The 20,777-nt window shown below is 40.5% G+C and overlaps 10 protein-coding genes across 10 annotated transcripts; 6 read left to right on the top strand and 4 right to left on the bottom strand.

Moving 5' to 3' along the window:
- Window positions 1-911: 911 nt before the first annotated feature.
- VTP21DRAFT_9713 (uncharacterized protein) lies at window positions 912-1,661 on the top strand (the record flags this gene model as incomplete). Its single annotated transcript, XM_069400690.1, has 3 exons — window positions 912-1,289; window positions 1,369-1,391; window positions 1,523-1,661. 3 exons carry the CDS (start codon window positions 912-914, stop codon window positions 1,659-1,661), a joined length of 540 nt encoding a protein of 179 aa, XP_069253439.1.
- Window positions 1,662-1,752: 91 nt separating this feature from the next.
- On the top strand, window positions 1,753-2,395 carry VTP21DRAFT_9712 (uncharacterized protein; the record flags this gene model as incomplete). The annotated part of the gene is made up of 3 exons (XM_069400689.1): window positions 1,753-1,855; window positions 1,919-2,257; window positions 2,316-2,395. 3 exons carry the CDS (start codon window positions 1,753-1,755, stop codon window positions 2,393-2,395), a joined length of 522 nt encoding a protein of 173 aa, XP_069253438.1.
- An 86-nt stretch (window positions 2,396-2,481) lies between these two features.
- Window positions 2,482-2,915, top strand: VTP21DRAFT_9711 (uncharacterized protein; the record flags this gene model as incomplete). The annotated part of the gene is made up of 2 exons (XM_069400688.1): window positions 2,482-2,609; window positions 2,678-2,915. 2 exons carry the CDS (start codon window positions 2,482-2,484, stop codon window positions 2,913-2,915), a joined length of 366 nt encoding a protein of 121 aa, XP_069253437.1.
- A 512-nt stretch (window positions 2,916-3,427) lies between these two features.
- On the bottom strand, window positions 3,428-3,985 carry VTP21DRAFT_9710 (uncharacterized protein; the record flags this gene model as incomplete). The annotated part of the gene is made up of 1 exon (XM_069400687.1): window positions 3,428-3,985. One exon carries the CDS (start codon window positions 3,983-3,985, stop codon window positions 3,428-3,430), a length of 558 nt encoding a protein of 185 aa, XP_069253436.1.
- Window positions 3,986-11,149: 7,164 nt separating this feature from the next.
- On the top strand, window positions 11,150-13,089 carry VTP21DRAFT_9709 (uncharacterized protein; the record flags this gene model as incomplete). The annotated part of the gene is made up of 2 exons (XM_069400685.1): window positions 11,150-11,770; window positions 11,848-13,089. The coding sequence occupies 2 exons, from the start codon at window positions 11,150-11,152 to the stop codon at window positions 13,087-13,089; spliced, it is 1,863 nt and encodes a 620-aa protein (XP_069253435.1).
- A 324-nt stretch (window positions 13,090-13,413) lies between these two features.
- Window positions 13,414-14,706, bottom strand: VTP21DRAFT_9708 (uncharacterized protein; the record flags this gene model as incomplete). The annotated part of the gene is made up of 6 exons (XM_069400684.1): window positions 13,414-13,869; window positions 13,942-14,026; window positions 14,099-14,139; window positions 14,217-14,399; window positions 14,464-14,531; window positions 14,589-14,706. The coding sequence occupies 6 exons, from the start codon at window positions 14,704-14,706 to the stop codon at window positions 13,414-13,416; spliced, it is 951 nt and encodes a 316-aa protein (XP_069253434.1).
- An 859-nt stretch (window positions 14,707-15,565) lies between these two features.
- On the top strand, window positions 15,566-16,032 carry VTP21DRAFT_9707 (uncharacterized protein; the record flags this gene model as incomplete). Its single annotated transcript, XM_069400683.1, has 2 exons — window positions 15,566-15,624; window positions 15,681-16,032. The coding sequence occupies 2 exons, from the start codon at window positions 15,566-15,568 to the stop codon at window positions 16,030-16,032; spliced, it is 411 nt and encodes a 136-aa protein (XP_069253433.1).
- Window positions 16,033-16,177: 145 nt separating this feature from the next.
- On the bottom strand, window positions 16,178-17,122 carry VTP21DRAFT_9706 (uncharacterized protein; the record flags this gene model as incomplete). The annotated part of the gene is made up of 3 exons (XM_069400682.1): window positions 16,178-16,654; window positions 16,721-16,847; window positions 16,968-17,122. 3 exons carry the CDS (start codon window positions 17,120-17,122, stop codon window positions 16,178-16,180), a joined length of 759 nt encoding a protein of 252 aa, XP_069253432.1.
- Window positions 17,123-17,200: 78 nt separating this feature from the next.
- On the top strand, window positions 17,201-19,707 carry VTP21DRAFT_9705 (uncharacterized protein; the record flags this gene model as incomplete). Its single annotated transcript, XM_069400681.1, has 4 exons — window positions 17,201-17,216; window positions 17,280-18,017; window positions 18,083-18,182; window positions 18,276-19,707. The coding sequence occupies 4 exons, from the start codon at window positions 17,201-17,203 to the stop codon at window positions 19,705-19,707; spliced, it is 2,286 nt and encodes a 761-aa protein (XP_069253431.1).
- A 464-nt stretch (window positions 19,708-20,171) lies between these two features.
- Window positions 20,172-20,767, bottom strand: VTP21DRAFT_9704 (uncharacterized protein; the record flags this gene model as incomplete). The annotated part of the gene is made up of 3 exons (XM_069400680.1): window positions 20,172-20,399; window positions 20,517-20,600; window positions 20,669-20,767. The coding sequence occupies 3 exons, from the start codon at window positions 20,765-20,767 to the stop codon at window positions 20,172-20,174; spliced, it is 411 nt and encodes a 136-aa protein (XP_069253430.1).
- Between the last annotated feature and the right edge of the window lie 10 nt (window positions 20,768-20,777).

Genomic DNA, 20,777 nt, shown 5'->3' with positions numbered 1-20,777 from the left:
ATTCGCACCAAGTTTTTCCTTTCAATTAGGTCATTGATAATTATTATAAATACCATCGATTTTCCTAGTGTTGATTATATCGGCGCTTGCGTCATATTTATCTTTAGCTATTTCGGCGAAATGTTATGCTAAGGGTAAGAAAATTCAAAACGTTATTCCATTATCTGTCTATCCTATAGTACTTCTTGGCGAAACTTTCACATTCCAATTTAGCAAAATAAATACTATAGGTAATAGTCTTGATAACCGCCCGATAAGATAGGAGCCTTTCGCATATAAGTAGTTGTGGTTAGGATCATAAGGGCTACAAGAGGTTCCAGATTGAACAAGTAGTTTTTTGATATGAAGAGCCCAGCTACTGCTCAGCTTTATCCAATTTGTTCCCTTTATTTAGGTAAATGGATATCCATCCAGCAAAAATATACTTCCAAAAGCCACTGAGTTCTTAGCCAAAGGACCCTTATTTTAAGTCCAGCTGCAATCACATTGTTCTCTTGGATCCTCGGGATAACTTTTGCAATGCGTATTGCGTAATTTTCGTTTCGGAGTATGGAATATGACTAACTAGCAGACGAGTTCGAACATGAAGTTATTTCGTGTAAAAGCTCCAGATAAAGGGTGCATTAAATGTGTCAAGCCAGAGTGGGTGGCCACATTTTTGATCGCGGATAGAAAGCATTCATCTGCTGAAGAGGACACTTGTGTGCATTTTCCTCCGATATCATTAAGTATACATTAAGATAGGATGAGGTTAGTACTGTATTCGGTAGAGGAATAATTGCATGGCAATGAAGAGAGAGCGTTGCTGGTATGGGCGTTCCTCTGTTTCTATGCCATATATAGGTATACAGAGGAGGCGTTTGATTCGAGATGAAAGTAAGATTAGGGAGGTAGAAGGGGTCGAATATTTGATGCATCGTGTGTTTGAGCGCACCCCTTTGTATTGGGCCGCTGCCGCATATGCCACAAACGACGTAGATACAGGATTCATGGCATATGGATGCCATCAGCATTTAAACCGATGTGGTGGAGATCACTATTATGAAATCACCGGCTTTCATTTAGCTCCGTTTCTAGGTGATGTACCGGTTAGTGCCTGCATGCATCCAGCTAGCGCAGAGACAACTCTGCTGGAGAATGCTGTCCGCATAACCACAGAAGACGTGATTGCTATTGCCCTGACAGGCTGGCTGTTGGACTGGCGCAATTGCTACGTGTGTTCTGCAATTGCTACGTGTGTTCTGCGATACGGGACATTCATATGGCTTGGAAACCACACGGTTTGCAAGGTCCCATCAGAATGATGTGTGATTGGCTGGTGCAGGCAAGAGATAATAGTCCGTCCACTGACTCTTGGCCCACACCCAGAATGAAAACTGTACCAATGGCCAGTAGTTTCTACGACGATACAAGAGAGCTGGTACGAGTAGGCTCAACAGCAGATGCCATTGCGTGAACACAAAGAACTGCGGGAAGCTTTTACAAGGGACCTCGTGCTCAGCAAGTGATTGAGAGCTCTTAGCATTGCGTATTACATCGCCTGGACCGCAGCTCTGATGGGTCGTGGCAAACTTGGGCAGCTACTATTTCTTGCTAATTTTGTGCGGTTCTCAATTGCCCGCACAATCACCAACTGGAACTTCAGAGAGTGGCTGGATTAGAGACCAATAGCATAAATACGTGCGCAATCACACAGTAATCACACCGACGCTTGTGGATAATAAGCATTGATATTATGCGTTGGTTCCTGGGATGGCGATGGGGCAATTAGACACAGAGCACCTCTCCAGCCCCACTGCAGCACATGCCGGAGGAGGAAATAGCTCAAGTGACAAGCAAATTATCGGGGATGTGGGTACCATATACAACTGAGGCGGCCATGTCTGTGTGGCTTGATGTACCGAGTACCGCACAACAGACATGCAAACTGCAATGCGGCATCCCGCCATCGGGTGGACGTGGCATTTTAGCAGCCTGGTGACTGACAGGGTGCTGGAGGGACTTGGACTGCTAGAGGCGATAACCAATGAAAAAATTGATTGCCGTAGCAGCATTGTTAGACCCCAGCACAGTACGCCTGGCGTAGTTTGTCCTTGGGTTGCATGTCCCGACCGGAGACTCACACCTGCTGCGTTGCATCAAAATGGGATTCAATTAGGTGTCTTTAGAATGCTTGGCTTATCATCGCTCGCACAATCCAGCTCCACGAGCGAGATCCGCACAGTTTTTAAGATTCTTATGCTTCTTGTCTCAGGAGGTGCCACGATACATATGAGACGGCCCCAGCGTCGACTTGATGACTAGCATGATTTTAGAGATTTCTTCGGAAACTCTGCAAGGCTATACACGCGCAGACCGCGCATTTGGTCCTGCAGGATCGCAGATACGAGACTAGCGAGGGGAGGGGGGACTGCTGCATGGTTCACTGATGCCTTGGCAGCATGGGCGATGGTAGTTGTAGCGGCGCCATCTCACATTTCAATGAATCGCGCACTCACCGTGAGCATTTCCAACGCACTTAACATACTAACAGCATTGCGTTATGAAGTCACTCAACTGGTAGTAGAGTCAAGGCGACTCTGCCCCTTGTTGCTTGGTCAGCACTTTTGGTACGCACCTTGCCTGGCTTGCCTACACTATTCCATGCCCAGAGCAACCTTACATGCTGCTGGGTAAGGGCATCCAAAGGCACTCTAGTAGTCACTGCGTTGGCAGCCATGAAAATGATTGAGGGCGGAGATTTGCTATCATATCGACTTTGTGACAAGCTTTCGGCCTCTCATTTAAATCCCTGCGCCTTTAAGGGAGGGTGGAACACGGCACATATGCGGTTACCTGAGGTCCGTAGTGCGATTGCGAAAATGCATTTTGAATTTACCAGAACGATAGATCGGCACCTGATCCAGACGGCTTGATAACCGGTAGCCTAGGCGGCGCACTCTGCAACAGAGGCTGAGATTGGAGAGGATCGACTGGGCGGCGCGGCTTCAAATGCTAATAATTTTAACTTTGCACCTCTATCAGGTTAAATCCAGCACACTATGAGAATGACAGAATGTTTGCCAGTATGCATTGGGGCTGTACGCATTCCTGCTTTGTTATCGACAATAGTATTTCTGCTGCGCTCTTAAGCGCAATATGAGTGGAAGAGGTCCTGAGTCCCATCACATGGATATAGAAGTGGCAGCAATCCCTTGTCTTTCCCTGACTCTCTATTCCCCGTGCAAATTTGTGAGAAGAATCTTATTCTGGATGTTCAAAATGCCAGCGTTAAACCTAGTGCAAACATTATCACTTGGAAAGGGAATTTCTAAGCTCAGATTTAACCAATAAACAGCGTCATCATTGTGAAGGCTGGTATATTTATTGAAGGTCAATTGGCAGTAGAGATATTCATGAAGATTAAATATCTGGCTGTCTAATCTTATCAATTCCAAGTCAACTCCTGCAAACTCCAATCCATAGGATTTCTCTTTATTGACAGAATCTCCCTCTTCAACTGCAGTCTTCTCTGCTTACGCTCCCGAAGATTTAATATACGCCGCTCTGTCCAACACCCTCGACTGCACCCAGGGAATCGGCGGAATGCATGATATCCGTGTCCTGCTGCTTCCCGATATAATGTATCATCTCGATGTCGGCGATTTACCTCATTTTTGTGCCGAATACGTGCCTTGGATTTATCCATTTCTTTTATATCTCCCCAATCCAAACAGTCCATTCCAAGACAAGTACAAGAGCGGTCGTACTTGCAAAATATTTTAGGATACGAGTTTGAACAGTCGGCTTCAACATCATCAAGTAAGGAACTATTCAACTTTTGGATGTGGCTCCTTTGGATAACAGTAGAACCTATCTCCACAATTATGCTAGAAGGCTCACCAAGGACACTTAAATCAATACTCTTATCATTAGAGAGATTGATATAAGTCCACTCATTAAAGGGTTCTTCATGGACTAGTTCCCAATCAGTATCATCATACATCGGCTTTAGCAATCATTAAATTGTAAAAGGAGAGTGATATAAGAACTCCAGGATGAATAGGATGAGTGACTTTTATATTACACGGTTATTCTATGCCAAGATATCCTCGTACAAAAGGAATGGACACCAAATGATGTTTATTCCGATTTTGCTAGGTATTTTTCCTATTTTGGTGACTATTTTCAAGGTATTCGTGACTAACCTGGTGTAATCTCTAAGGTAAAATTCTCCTGTTTTAGTACATTTTAGTGTAATACCAGAATGGCTTAAAACTCTGCTTCTTCTCTGTTTAACACTCCAGAGAAATTTAAATGAGATAATAGATCGGCTAATTCTCTAGTCTCTTTAAGGGTGTTAATTCTTACCTTCGAGAATATCTGTGACATACTCGGCAAAATGCGATTACTTTGATATAATCTTCACATTTTGATCAAGGGATATTGTTCTTTCCTGAATAAGATAAAATAGTGCAGGCATTATTGATGTTAATAATTTGAAGATAGGTCACATAGTAACAATATATCTTTTTATGCAATCGGGTCAAAAAATAAATGAGTGCCGCTCTTGGATAATGGGGTGGTTCACGCTACCAATTTTTCTGATTATTCGCTTAAAATTAAGCAAAATCCTGCATTTTAACTGGCTAATTTGGTTTCAGCAGAATACTCAGAAAATCGTAATAATCGCTTAAAAATAATCACCTCTCGAGTCGCGTTTTTGGCTGAAACGAATTTATCATAACTCGATTCACAAGTTAAAATATCTTATCTTTATCACAGTGGGAAGTTCCATTAAATTATGCATGATGAAGATTTAGTACATTACAGGGGTTACCCAGACAATCTCCAGGGTTCAAATAACAAAGTTCAAAGAACTATATAGATGAACTACTATATTACGAAAGGAAAAAAAACTGCTCCATTAATACAGCTTGGTTATAAAAGATTTATTAGAAAATCGTTTTACTTTTTTTTAGAAATGAAAACGCGTAGTGGTTCTACATTGAGCTCTAAGGGCGTTTCAATATCATCTTCATCTCTCCATTCACATACGGCGACTGGCAATCGACGAGCCAAATGGACAGCTAAGGAGATTGATACATTGACCGCAATCGTAGAAGAACATTGGGATACATATATTAAGGGGATTAAAATGGAGATATGGAAGCGTACGTCAAAAAAGCTCGGCTTTACTACACAACAGTGCAAGAACAAATACGACTCGCTCCTTAAACTCTGGGTAGCTGTCGAGAAAAAAGAAGACCGGATCAGATGTTCAAGTGTTTGAACACCGTGATCATTTTTGAAAGATACCATGGATCAAGGGAGAATGTGTCGCCTTCCTACAAGATTCCTGGGCCCGAGTATAGTACCTCAGCTATCAGTGTAGATGATCAAAATCTAGGCAGAATTATCAGTGAATCTGTTGAAAGGTGAAACCTAATTTTTTTAGATACAATACAAAATTGTATTGGACGTATATCCGACGTGCCTCATTGAAATATTCTCTGATATTGATAGAGAAGAAAACAACATAAGTACGGTGGATAATGAAGTCGGCCCAAGCCAGGAGAGCCATTTTGAGGACGCGGAGGACGTATCTGATGTAGAGTGGGCAACCCCACCAACGTCTGTTAGCAATCGAACAAAATCTCAAATTGCTAAATCTAGTGGTAAACGTTCAAAGAATACGATGGAAGTACTTAATGAATATGTAAAATCTTGGGGATAAATATCGAGAGGTGTAAATGAAAAGTAAGAAAAGACCGAAATCCCAACTAGTATAGTCATCCACATCCGCTTCCTCAAGTTGAATCAAATGTAACACGATAAGAATTTCCAAAATCTCCCTTTCCGAGAGTGATGGCATGACAATTGATTAAAACATGTCAATTCTTTTTGTAAAATTAATGCGATCAAAAACCAAAACACAAAAACGCCAAAAATCGAGCGTGAATAACCCTAGCGTAGCGAGAAAAATTAGCGGTGCATGATTGGCTGGGAGTGTTTTATAATCGCAATAATTATTCAATAAATCGAGCGTGAACACTCCCAATATATTTTGCCCGTTCTTGACGATATATGCTCAACAATTAAATGGGGTTGTTCACGTTGGCGATTTTCTGATTATTCGATTAAAAATAAGCGACATACTGCAATTTCATTGGCTAAACCCGTATTCATCCAAATCATCCAAAAATCCAACAATCGCTGAAATAAAAAGCGTCTCCGGACATGCTTTTTAGATTGTTGCTTATTCGATTAAATTTCAATCGTATTTCTTTATTACTTTTCTTCCATTGAAATGAACACACAGCATAATTAAATAATTTAACTTGCTCATTGCTCCAATACTTGAATCTGCGCCAGCCACTTTTCAAGGATATTCTCTCATCTGGGGATTTTTTTCTGAATGGATCGAAGTACAAGAGAGGTTTTCTGTAACAGCCTCATTTCGCTCACAGTTGCTCATTAAAGTTTGATTTCACTTCACCAGCTCTACTACTATTAAATCAACTCAAGTGTTACAGATACTCATCAGTAGTTCGAATGATATGAAGCCACTCTCTGACAAAGCTCGAGCGAGCATTTTACGGCGTTCTAAGGCAGGAAAATCTTCTCGTCAAATCGCCAAAGCTCTAAAAATACATTATACAACAGCTGCCAAAGTAATCAGAGAAAACAGGCCACCCGGTACTAAAATTACGATTCCACCCCCTGGTCGTCCCGCCATTCTGAGCGAGGATGATGAGAGAAAAATAGCAACGCTAGTATCTTCTGGTGAATGTTCTAACGCAGAAGAAGTGCAAAGATACCTAAAAGATCATATAGGGAAAGATGTACCTGTCCATCACATGACCCGAATGGTTCAACACTTTAAATCACAATCCAAATCCCAATCTGAGATTCTCCAGAAGCAGAAACATAGTAAAACTAAGTAATTGACGCATTTTTTTTTCGGAAAAAAAGACCCTCAATGAGAGTAAGGAAGTATATAAGAAGTTTTATTCTCCAAGGAGAGTTTGATTTGTTTTTATTTCAGGCTTGCGTAAGAAAATCTCTACATGCGGAGAGAAAAGTCCCCTTGTAGTCATCACAACAAGCCCGACTTTAATATTTTAAAGCGGTGCGTTAAGGATTTCTATAATCACGAAGAATTCTGGAGCGACTATGTTAAAACCTTGGTGTATTGGAGCAAATTTAATAATTGAAATTACGAAGTGACTTGAGTGGCAGGAGAGTATAATGTGTAAAGAATTGTAAAGATACAGTAGGAGAGAGTTAGCCTACCTGCTGGAAGAACTTGTATGAAAAGTGTTCAAATTTGTAATTAGGTCGCGTTTTATTCCAACTTCTTTTCTTGTTATTCTAGTACTTCTTTTATATAGTAACGGACGTATATTTTCCAATACATTGATAGCACTGAGGTCTCCTATTTCCTGCCCATTGTTTGCGAGTATGCGGAAACTTAATTGCTATAAGACATTTTTTGTATTGAAAGAGTTTTTCTACAATTATCTTCGAAGCTTTTTGAATACCATATGATTCAAGCGAGATATTTAAGATTATTCTCTTTTTACTTTCAGTATGGGTCTTTAAAATTATATGTGTTTATCCAGGTCATCGTATAAGACATAATTAGCGTTTATCAAAAAATCCTCATAATACCTCTTCGATTGCACTGGTTGAAGTGTTAATAAGTAAAATAGTAATCAAAAAAATATCAAGTAATAAACACCACGCAGAATCTATTCACACTCAGCTCATATGGAAAAATGTGTGCAGGAAATAATCAAAGTCATGGTAAAATGGATATGGTTTCGCTATGATCATTGAAACATATTTCCCCTATTACATTCTTGCTTGATATTTCTGACTGCCCAATCAATTTTTGACTAAATTAAAGTAAGAATTGGTTGTTTAAAATTTGGTGCAAACTAATTAGCCTATTCTCCATATTCTCTTCCATATTTTCTAGTGTTCCCACGATACTGGTTAGCTCCATCTTGTGGATGAAGAATATTAATGCGATGTGTTTACTATGGGTTCATCTAGCTTTTGAAACAAACACACTGGGTTAGAGAGTCATGTTCTTAAGGCTGAATGAGCTACACCTTTATCAGATAATGACTTGGCTGGTTCCCATATGAATCTTGAGTAGGATTGTGCCAAAGATGAGTAAGAGAGATACTTGTAATAATACATGAGGCATTTTACCAAGAAAGAGACAAGTCATAGAGCATAGAGTCTATAAAGAAGAGGTCTATGAGAATTGAGTGTGCTCATTCAAAAATTCACTTCCACATTAATTCTACACAAAAAACGACCTTTGATTTCAAAATGAAAGTTGCAGCTATTCTTACTATTTTGTACCTTGCGCTCAACTCCACTGCCCAAGGAGCTGCTTTTGGATGCAATACTCATACAGGGGGCGGCACCTGCGCACTTCCTAGTGTTGGCCCAACCTATGACTGTGGATCAAGTGGTAGATACCCTGGATATGAAAGTGGCTCGGGAAAAAATATTTGCGTAGCTGCAAAAACTGGGCCAGTTTTGTTGACTGCTGCAATGACAGCGGAAGGGGTGCCAGCCGTGATTAATTTAGTCTCTATGTCAATATTGATGCGATGATACACTACTTTAACGTGCTTACGTATTGACGTCAGTTCCTATATTAATTTTGACCACAAAATTAAATATTTTATAAGAATGATTTTCGCTTAGAGATTTATTTTAAATAAACATTGTGTGATTAATAACTATTGAGATGGTTTATGAATTACTTATCGAACTGAATTGTCAGTGCATATTTTTATCTATGATGTGGAACTAACAATTTTTTTTTATAATTCAATAAGCCAACGTAAAAATTTGATTAGGTCTGATGTCTAGTACATTGTGGTAAAAGCCATGGAGCATTAAATAATCAACAAGTGACGTGTAAATAATCTTGAAAGTGCATTCATCATATTACTGAAGAAAGGCAAAGCAAAATTTAAGGTATAAGAAGCTACAAACTGATTTTATTTGATTATTAATAAAAGTCGGACTCTGTTATTTATTTAGAGGAATGGGAAAGTTTAATGAATTGAATTTATTCTAGGTGATGAAAGATCAAAATATCGCCATTAAATTGTAAAGCGAACACGAGTTCGAAGCTATTTCAAGAAACTAATCAAAAATGGTAGAGGCATAAAGTTGAAAATTAGAGTTAGATCAAGTAAATATCGAGCTTGTTTGAGAATATACGGAATGTTAGCTTCAAGCAAGCTTAATTTATAGAGGTGAAAGTCGAATTGAAACACCCAGTGAAGGCGATAGCAGCTTTAAGCAACGAGATAAAAGCGAGCCATGTTATTTTTGTGTCAGTTTCATTTAACTAGTAATTAAATACACCATAGAGTGGATATTGGTGGCTTAGAAGAGTTTCAGAATAATAATCACATGTTTTTAGTTTGTTATATTGTATTCATCTTAATTGTAAAATAAGTGCCGTGCAACTAGACACAGGAATATCATTTTGCGTCTTCTCTGCAACATTACAGCTTATAGCTCAGATGTATTAGATACGTCGCTCGACTGGCTCAGAGGCAAAATATCGAGAGTCTCTGGGAGAAGTCTCATATCCATTCGTCTTGTTTTAATCTGTTAACTGTAGGGGATGTAATTATTGAAATATTCAATATATAGTAGGGAGGACCAAGTTAGTAGCTGCCTTTATCCCATTTTTTTGAACCTTTTTAAGGTAATGAATGAACTACAATCTCAGTTCTATTGCTCGGTATATCTTTCTAATATTATCGTATATGCAGGTGCAGCCTCTGATAGATCCAATGTGAGAAACTACATTTTTTACGCTTCTGTGCCATTATAATCACTGTCACTCCTGAATTTCGAAAGCTTCCAATGCACATTGAAATTGTTTTTATTAGAGTGAAGTTTAGCTACTTATATCTGAATATATATTCTCCAGAAAAAAAATATTTATATTGAGTGATTATTTTATGTTACATGACTTATTAGCCCCACTACTTAAAGCGGGTGGAAATATAATCGGCACTACAATTAACAAATGCAGTTCACTTCTACATTGATTAATACGCCATATGGTAGAGGTGCTTGCCTCAATCAGTATTCAATTGAGCTATTATTGCAAGCAGTAAATTCTTTGTTCTCATAGTTTAGATAGATAGTTCAAAGTACTGTGTATTATATACATTGGTCAGAACTTTATTTGACAGATTTAATTGATGTGCAAATATTTGATATACCAATAGGTAATCCTCAATCATGCTACTAAAACACTGAGAATTTGCATTAAACGTTGAGTTTAATGCCCGATTTCATAATTTTAGCGTAGTCTTAGGATTATATAAATTTTCCCATTGGTTTAATATTTTGTGATAGAGTTCTAAGATAATCATGGTGTGTTCTACTCTTTTGGTAAAGCGATAATAGGGATTCATCATATTCATTAATGATATCTGTGCAATAGATTTCATAATAATATTGAGATGCTATCTATTAAATACAGAGCACAGAAATGATCGCGCTATTGTTTCAGTGAAATTACTCTTTATATTCAGAGAAATGTCGATAAATAACAATGTAACGAGATAGGATATATCAATATCAAAATGCTAACCAGCCTAATTAGATTATCGCAATCTACATAACTTTTACCTTAAGATAGTAGTTCAACCCCTTCCATTTCTTCATATGAAGAATCAAGGCACACTAAGGTGGACCCACTTAAGGATTGATAGGAAAATTACGTAAAACTCCGATATAAGTGGAAGCCTGCAAAGGATCTTGCATTATTGTGCTTAATATTATTTGTACCCTCGAGAGACCAAATATGGCAATAATTTATACCTGCTAGAACGAGTGAACGACATGCAAAGCTGCGCATCATTTCATTGGCCAAATATTACACAACGTACGATTTAAATTGATTTAAATACATAAGCAACATTTCATAAATTCAAAGATTTTGGATTTTTGGATTTTTGGATTTTCTGATGATTTTATGTTTAATAGTATAGAATTCAAACTATGACTTCTCGTGTCTGTAAGTGTAGTACAGTCATTAGTATTTCCTTTCATATACCATTATAAATAGGTTGCTGAGAGCTATCAATTTCTTAGCAAATCCTTTCCTGACATGTTTTTTATCAGCCTAGTGACCACATTGCTCTGCCTTTTGCTTGTTACAAGTTCTGACGTTCAAGCACAAGGAAATGCTACCGAATATAACTACAACTCAGAATATGACTTTGTTGTAGTGGGTGGAGGCACAGCTGGGGGGTTGGTAGCAATACAGCTCGCCAAAGCAGGCTTCAAAACATTGCTGATGGAGGCAGGGCCAGACAAAATCAACAATAATGTCACTGTGCCCTTGTTCTTTCCTCGAGCAGATGAAGATCCCACCATTTCATTCTCGTATTTCCCACGCGTGTATGCCGAAAATTCAACGCAATATCAAAGCAAGGTTTTCTACCCGCGAGTTGGTGCACTTGGAGGCTGCTCTATTCACAACGCAATGAATATCGTCTATCCCCACAAAAGAGACTTTGATTTGCTTGTAAATATCACTGGAGATCTAAAGTTTAGTGAAAAGTATATGAGAGAACATTATTTCAAGCCCATGGAGCGCAATTTCTACCCACTACTAGCGACTCCAGAGGCTCATGGAAAGGACGGATGGTTCCCAACAAGTTATTACGATCCATTAAAACTCCTTGACGTTGCAAGTTTTGATGCATTACGTATTACTGATTTACAGGTAATCTTCTGACCCTATTTTTACTAATTTTGTTTAGGGTGTATTGAGAAGGCCTTTTATATTCATTTTTAATATAGCTATATCAAGTGTTCCTAGCCTACCTTGGGAATCCTGCACATGATATCAATGGTTATATTGGGGATACTCTTGGGAATAGTATTGAGGGAAGGGTGATTTCACCTATGAATGTTGACCCTACTACTTCGAAGCGAGGCAAATTTGCAGAATATATCCGTGAAACCGCTCAAAATCTATCCAACTTTGATATATGGACTGATACACTTGCGACTCGAGTCATTTTGGACGATAATAATGTGGCCAGAGGCGTGGAGTATAAGCAGGGCAAATACTTATACAAAGCAAGTCCCCTCTCAAGTGATGAAAGTCGTAAGAAGGCCACTACTGGCGCTGTAAAAGCACGCCGAGAAGTTATTATCTCAGCTGGAGCATTCAACACTCCACAGTTGCTTATGTTGAGTGGCATAGGAGATCCAGAGCATTTGAAGTCATTCAACATCAACGCTCGCGTCAACTTGCCAGGCGTCGGAAAGAATCTTCAAGATCACTATGAAACCTCATATATTATCAAGTTTCCGAAAATGTTCAACTTACTAAAAGGTTGTAAACTACGAGATAGTGAAGATGACCACTGCTATAAACAGTATTCCCAAAAACGCTCCGGACCTTACACTTTCAATGGAATTCTTGGAGCAACGTTGAGAAAATCCAATGAAAAGTTGGAGGAGCCAGACATTTTCACATATACTCTGCCAGCTTATTTTCCAAAATTCTATGTTGGATTTGCTGAAGATATCGCGAAGAATTTTGACAGTGTTACCAGGATCATTCTCAAGGCCCATGCAGCTAACCCTGGCGAGGTCCGATTAGTATCCGCAGATCCATTTGACATGCCCTATATCAATTTTAAATATTTCGAGAAAAATGGCGCTGCTGACCTAAGGGATATTACTAAAGAGCTGAAAATTCTCCGTCAGGAATCCAAGGTGGCATTGGCTTTAAGTGGGTATAAAGAAATACAACCAGGTCCTGATGTCAACACGGATGAAGAAATCGCCAACTTCATCCGAAAATTCGCTTTCGGTCATCATGCCTGTTGTACGGCTAAAATTGGAGCAAACTCTGACTCTACAGCTGTCCTTGATGGAAGCTTTCGCGTGCGTGGAGTCAACAATTTGAGAGTAGTAGATGCTTCGGCTATCCCAAGGATTCCCGGCTATTTTCCCGTATTGTATATTCATATGTTGGGGTTGAAAGCAGCAGATAGCATCATCGCTGATAATCGAAGTGATAAAAGATAAACGTAGCGATTTCTGGATCTAATTCCGTTTAATTAATTGTACTGTACTATCTGGAGTTTAATTAAGGAATATAAATTTTCATATTAAGAGGTTATTTCTATTGCTTAAAATTCATAAGGAATGGCTATATGCACTCTGCTCTTTATAGTATTAGCGAATCAGATGTTAACAATTGAGTACACAGATTATATTTGTCTTCGAGCTTGCATAGAAAAATTTCTAGATCAATTAAACGGAATATACAGTAGTTAACATAAAATGACACTTAACATATACATTTCTTCAGCTGCGATGCAGATTCGGTAATTTGTGTAAACTATTCATTTATATTTTACTATCCTTCATTATATCCTCCTCCAAGTTCCCTCGCTTTAATCCTACCACTCCCTCTTGTACTACGCTTGCAACCAGGGTCCCATTTTGTCTGTAGATTCTCCCAAGCACAAGCCCTCGTGTATTTTTTAGTAGCGGAGACTCCGACTCGATTAATAACCACTCATCTGCTCTAAATTCGTCATGGAAATAGATGATATGATCTAGGCTGGCCAGTGCCGTTATGTATGGATCGGTATTGAATGCAATGCCAAGCGGAATGCACGCTGTATATAGATACTCTTCATCTGAAGCATAAGCTAGAGCACACTCGTGCACCACCGGATCATCAGTGAGTTTCCCACGCATTCGGAACCACACATAGCGGTGGTTGGATTTTGTCATAGGAAGAAATATGCCCTCATCAGGGTTAGAGTAGGTAACGCGGAAATCTATTGGTCTGTACGGCTAAAAAGGATATAGAGATTTATAGCTGTTGTCGTAAAGCATGCCAAGGTATCCGCTGTGGATGTGTTGTACCTTCTGATACATAGTTTCAAGCACCATTCGACTTAGAGGAGTGCATTTAGGATTTTTCGCAGCACTTTTAGCACGATCCTCTTCACTTCCATCAATTAGTAAAAAAATGGGTTCATTTTTGACATGAATTTTGCAATTGTATGAAAGGGAAATATACCTCATTAAAGTATCCGGATCGGGTACGGATGGAATTTTGTACTATAAAAAATGCCATTTTTATAGTAAGTATAGTATGGTAAATTATGCAATCAATTTCATTAAACTTTCAATATTACTTCGTGATTAAATTCACCCCTTTGCTTTTTTGAAAAGCTACAAGCAAGATTAAATATTTTACGCCCATTTTGACTTGCCTTTACAACCCGTGTGATGTATTTTTTACCATCACGCTCCCTATTTACTTCATAGAAAATAGGGGCATCAGTGGTGGCAGGGTAGAGGAAATAGGAGTGGAGGCTCTGATGATAAGTACGGCGCATGAAGAGTTAGGAAGTCTAGAAACGAGAGAAGGAGTTTACTTACATGGACTCTATATTCTTGGTCCACTGTATAATAGGCTGCACGTAACGAGTGAGCAACTAGCTGTCCACCTAAAGTATTCCATAAATAATTTTAACAAATAAAATGTAAGGACAACGCTAGTATACCATTGACTCCAGGTTGAAGTAACATAAAGTGTGGCATTAGATTTTGGCTTCGAAAGCGATCTCCACCAAGGATTTCCAGAGTAATATAATCTTCAATTTTCTGGAATTCACTTTCCATTGTATTTTATTATATTATGTAGCGATATCAGAGAGATAAAACTTTGCAAATCCGATAAATTTTAAGAGTACAAATAGGAATCAGTGGCAATTCGATGCTAGTATTTATAGAGTCGAAATGCTTGAATTACTGTACCTCGGGATATTATTATAATTGAAATGGTGCAATCTGGTTTTAGATGTCATAATTTTATCCAACACCTTGCCAATCAATTTATAATGGCGAAAGTTTATAGTGTTACCGTGCTTATACTCAGTATTGAATATCAAATTGAACATTCATGATATCAAGGCTCTTGGATTTTAATGCATTTAATTAGAGTGATTCATAAAGGAATATCATTTTATATTGTGCAGGAATTCCTCGTTTTCTCATATGTTTAAGTAGCGATAATCTTCCGCTCTTTCCTCATACATAATGGACAATTCTAAGCCATAAACAAGGCCAGTTAGACTTACACCCGATTAGGAAATGTAACTGATTTAAGTTGTGTTTTAAACAAAACTTTTGAAAGTTGGCGTTTATGAATCACCATTTTCATATGCTAGCCGCATGAAAGCTAAGTCGGTTTGTCCTAAAATAATATCGGTTGAAGGTCTATCATCAAGTTTCAACTATATGTAAATGCGGATTAACATGAGAGATAAAGATGTTTAATATAAAAAAAAATTACTATTTAATATCGCACAGCAGCCATATATCAGTCTGCGGCTGATGCCGGGTAAAGCAATAGCTTCTACCGTGTGCCCGCCTCTTCTCTTTTCGTAAAAAGCAAGGCAAGAATATGATATAACCTAGCCAGGCTGCACCAAGCTACCAATCCTCGTCGTCCATCGCGTCATCGACCAATATGCTGGCGATGCATGCCCCGACAACACCAATAGTACCTGCATTGCTCCGTGGCAGGGCCCGAACACTGTTGGGTTTCAATAGGTGCGCATACAGTGCTGTCTGAAAGATGAATCTTACGTTAGTGGCTGCAATTTTTCCTTCTGGTATCATCTACTCCTCTGCCAGCTCCAACAGCTTGGACCGCGACGCCAGACCGGGCTGGACGAACAACTGTGCTGCATGGGGTACAATGAATGCCTCCACTCAGACTACCGTGCGAATGTCGCCATAATGATAATGGCTATTAAGAACTATGACCAACACCACGACCATCCCGTCATTCCGTCGCCGATCCACTCTGCGGGCCCCACACTTGCCAGCCGGCAGAAACGCTGCAACCTGCTGGTATTACCCAAGCAACGGTGTCACCTCATCAGCCTGTCCCCATCCCCCCCCCCCCCCCAGGCTGTATCCCTGCACTCTTCTTGCCCGTAAGCCACTACAGCCGACTGTTCGTACTAAATTGCGTCCAGCGGAAGTGGGTAAGCATTCTCACTCTTGAGCCAAGCCACAACGTCTATGAGGGAAGGAGTGACAGAGTCTAGCAAACAACAGGGCTCACCGCTTGCTGACAGCTGAGTTAGTGTGCAATCTGCGCAGCAGAGTCTGGGGGTAAACAGTAGTTTTGTACAACCGAGACGCCAGCAGTGCCCTCCCACAGGTTGCCAACTGCAACCAGCCCCTTGCCTTCGGCTTGCAGCACCTGATCGGCTAACTCAATTGGTTCTGAGCAAGGTGAGCACCGCAGCACGCCGCCGTAGTACTGCGGCGCACCACGGAGACATGGTGTGCCCTGCATAAGCGCACCCTTAGCCTCCCAGTGGTCGACGCTGGAGACAGGGATTAGTATAGCTTGTAGCATGTCGTGGGTCGGCCACGCCCCAAGATTGCCCAGAGGGGGACCAGGGTTCGCTTGCCCGGCAACAGCTGCCCACAACACTAAGCAGTCGATGACTGGTTGGGAATTGGAGGCTGTCATCAGGCTAAGAGTGTAATCAACTGCTCCATGAACGAATTCTACCCCAAGCGTGCCCCCGCGGGCTGGCACCGCGCTCTCCTAGCTGACGCAGAGCATCCCCCGAGGGGTCACCAACTCGAGTGGACAGCTGTAGGGCAGCTACACCGGAGTATTCTCAACATAAGCAGCTATCAGGTCAAAATCACTCATAACCGCCTTATAACGACGCGCCAACTCGAGCCACGGCCCGGACAACCACCTAGCGCAGCATTTCGAGAATCGGTAGCCTATACTACCACGAACATCTTGTCAGAGCCAAACAGATGAAACCAGGGACTCTGCAGTAACACGTCGCTACATACAAGCGCGCCAGAGAAAGCTATCCAGCATGGCCTCAAATCTTTAAATTGACTTGATGGCCCGCCATACGACCACGGTCGGCTTAATTTCGAGTTCTGAGACCACCAGTGCGGTTGATCCCTTATCCACATGCACCATAGAAAAATTCCGCCCATATGCAGCGAAGGTCACAAGTGCCAGCACGTCAGAGTCGACTCCTGCTAGCATGCCTTCTGGCAAGTTTTTGAGTGCTGTAGCCCAGCCCACCAAAGTACTGTTTTTAACCCTTCTTTATTCAATGAGGGCATGCTAGTGTCGTTGGGTACGCAGTGGTCTAAGACAATGGAGTAGATTATTAGCCATTGCTGTAATTCGGATATTCCAGGTGGTATCATGGCCTCCGATTTTACACTTGTGAATGATCCATTGCTGGTGGCTGAGTTTGAGGCAGAGTATATACCGCAATTGGGACTTAGACCCCGTGATGTGGAAGATATCTATCCTGCGACGCCACTGCAAACCAGTTTTATCTTGGCGTTGGCAAGGGATCCTCAGTCATACATGGTTCCATTAGCGTATGATATCGAAAGGGAGTTTGATGCGCAACGCTTGCAAAACGCGTGGGATAAAATTGCTGCAGCAAATGCTATTCTTCGCACGATATTTGTATCCATTCCAGAGGGTGTTTACCAAGTTGTGCTCAGATCTGCTCCCAGCATGTCGGTGGAGACCGTTGAATGGAGCGAGGATGAAGCTGATAAACTTCACAGAGAGTTTGTGCTTGCGGACAGTCGAAATGGCTTCAGTTTAGATAATAATAAATTCACCAGATTCACGGTAGCACATATCCGAGGCAGCAATCGCTATCGACTCTTCTGGACAATGCATCACTCAATCATAGATGGATTGTCGATTCCGCTACTTCTGAACGATCTCTTGAACGCATACATGGGCATGGAGGTAGATGAACGACCATCGTTTAAGACGCATGTTGAATCCATCCTAACAATCAAACCAGACGATGCCAAATCCTATTGGAAGTCTGTATTTGATGGTGCAACAATACCAGATAATCTAAATAGTTTGAATGAGGATGTCGATTTTGAAAATGGAGACATTATTTGTAAGTCCTACAGCATCTGCATAATTGTAAGACCATTGGTGTTACTGTTTCCAACTATCTTCGAGCCGTGTGGGCTATCGTTTTACGCCACTTTATGCGAAGTGATGATGTTATATTTGGATGTATTATTAATGGGCGTGATGGTGATGTCAATGATGCTGCAAGGTGCGAATTATCCTTCATTGACAATATTTACCTAATGCGCACCTTCAATATTCATCTCTATACTAACCTGTTCTCTATTGCCAATAACTTTAGGATAATCGGTGCATTGATTAATACCATACCCATCAGAGTGGTGTTGAACGACAATATGACGATAAACGATCTAACTCGGGCAATGCAGGATTATCAGATTGCTTCGGCTACTTATAGTCAAGTTTCGCTTTCTGATATCAAACGCTGGACTAGATTGCCCTGGACGCAGGAGATGTTCCCAACCATCATCTCCTATCAATACTTCAATGAAAACGATGCAATTAGCGAAAGCGACCGATTTGGATTCAAGATAACCAAAACGGAATATGACATGACTCTTATGGATCAATATTTGAATACAGAGTATCCCTTGGCATCTTCAATTAATGCATTAGATGCTTCTAATGACTATATTACGGCCTATACATTAATTAACACCGCCAAAATTGGGACAAAAACCTCGGAAAGGATGGTAAACAAATTCCGAGAAATTCTTCAGATGACATTGAGCAGTTCCTCCCAAGGAATCCCGACCTTATCGACGCTTAACCAGCTAACTTCTGAGGAAGAATCATTCCTTTTGAGTATCGGCTCTGGAGAGAATGTTCCGCTCTTATACCAATGTCTTCATCACGGATTCGAATCAAATGCTGCAAAGCATCCTGATACCCTTGCTGTTGAAGACGCTAATGGTGAAAGCATTACTTACGGCGAATTGGATTCTCAAGCCAATGCTCTTGCTCATGCCTTGCGCGATTACGGAGTGGCACATGGTAGTCATGTTGGACTTGTCATCAAGCGGTCGATAGAGATGCTTGTCGGCATTCTTGGCATCCTTAAGGCTGGCGGAGCTTATGTCCCGATTGATGCTTTGTTCCCAAGAGACCGCATCGAGTATATCTTGACCGATGCAGCATGTAAAGTAGTGGTGACAATGCAAAGAGCAACTAGCTCACTCCCCAGCAGTATCGATCGCAAGATAGTAATGATAGATGATTACATGCGGTCCACCTCAGAGAATGTAACCAAGCCTGAGGAGCTCTCGTCAAGTGAGGATACAGCATATGTGGTGTACACATCGGGAACGACGGGTAAACCCAAGGGAGTACCTATTCACCACGGGGGCGCTATGAACTGTAACCAAGATTTAATCCGTAGATTAGATATCAGGCCAGGAGAAATTCAAGCGCAATTTATGGCGGTTGGGTTTGATGGCGCAGTCGCAGAAATAATTTCATGCTTTACGAGCGGAGGCACGCTTTTGCTTCGTTCTGATGACGACCTAATGAGATCGTTGTATAAAGTACAGTCTTTGCTAATTACACCTACTGGGCTTCAACACTTAGAGCCAAAAAAGATTCCAAATCTTCGTGTTGTGGCGTTGGTTGGTGAATCTGTACCTCCAGCACTAGTGGAAAGGTGGCTTCCTCGTGTTAGGGTGTTTTTTCAACTGCAGCAGCAACAAGCTGCTGTTTTAACCGCGCTCTCCTAGCACGAGCTTCCAGTCGCTTTTTCTCTCGCATTAAATTCATAATAACCAAAAAAATCAAGAGTCTCCAAGAAAACCCTACAAAAAGCATTTGTTAGGAATATTGGCTGAAACTGTTTGGGAAGTTTTTCGAATGTTTCAAAATTCTATATGTTTTGGCCAGAAAATGATATATGGAACATGGAATTTGATCAGACGGCCGAAAAAAATAACCAAGACTTGACATAGGCCAACTGAATATTTTCGGCCGTAATTCCAAGTAGATTCCCAATAAAAAGTGATTTACGCGCTTCAAAATCTTAGCAAAAAAAAAACCGATTTATATACAATTCACAAAATTAGCTAAAGAGAAAATACAATCAATTCAATAAAATTTTGTCGAATCCCGTAATTTACAAAACTGAAGTTAAAGGAATACGTTTTTACCTAGATTACCTAACCTGGGCGCGGTTTATATACTTCCAGGTTCAGTCTGTCGAGGGTAAAGTATTAAAATTTTCTTTATCCACAATGAATATTCGTGGTCCCTTTTTTATCCATCCTACACATCTATCCAGCGTTTCTACGCCAATAAATCCAATCGAGCTAAACGTATCAAAGCACCTCAGATCATATTCATCTTTTTGCCAGTCTTTTGCCCAGCGCACGTACTCTAACATGAGATCTTCCTCCCGAAATTTATGATGGAAATAAAACTATAGTGGTCAAAAATTTTGTAAGTGACAAAATTTCAAATGTTATCGTAAGACGCAGCTACTGTATCCATATTGTTCATTTGAGCGATTGAACAACATGGGCAGTTTTGCACTTACCACTACCTCAGCATAGCATTCCTTCTCTACCATCACTACTGGTAGATTGCGGAAACTTGCATTACGGTCTACTTGAACAATAGCCTACATATTGCAGTGCAAAGTCAATTAAAAGGACTACTAATGCTCCACATTTTTATTGCTGGATATACAAACCGCAACTGTGTAATTGTTCCGTCAGTAATCCTCGGATTTATTATGAAACCGCATCGAGCTAATATAATGGCCATCTTTAGTTCGTAGTCGCGCATATTGGTAACT

This window comes from Calcarisporiella thermophila (assembly GCF_041956535.1).
Source record: "Calcarisporiella thermophila strain CBS 279.70 unplaced genomic scaffold VTP21scaffold_6, whole genome shotgun sequence".
Lineage (NCBI taxonomy): Eukaryota > Fungi > Calcarisporiellomycota > Calcarisporiellomycetes > Calcarisporiellales > Calcarisporiellaceae > Calcarisporiella > Calcarisporiella thermophila.
The sequence above is the reverse complement of the archived record's forward strand: the minus strand, read 5'-3'. Positions and strand labels throughout refer to the sequence as shown.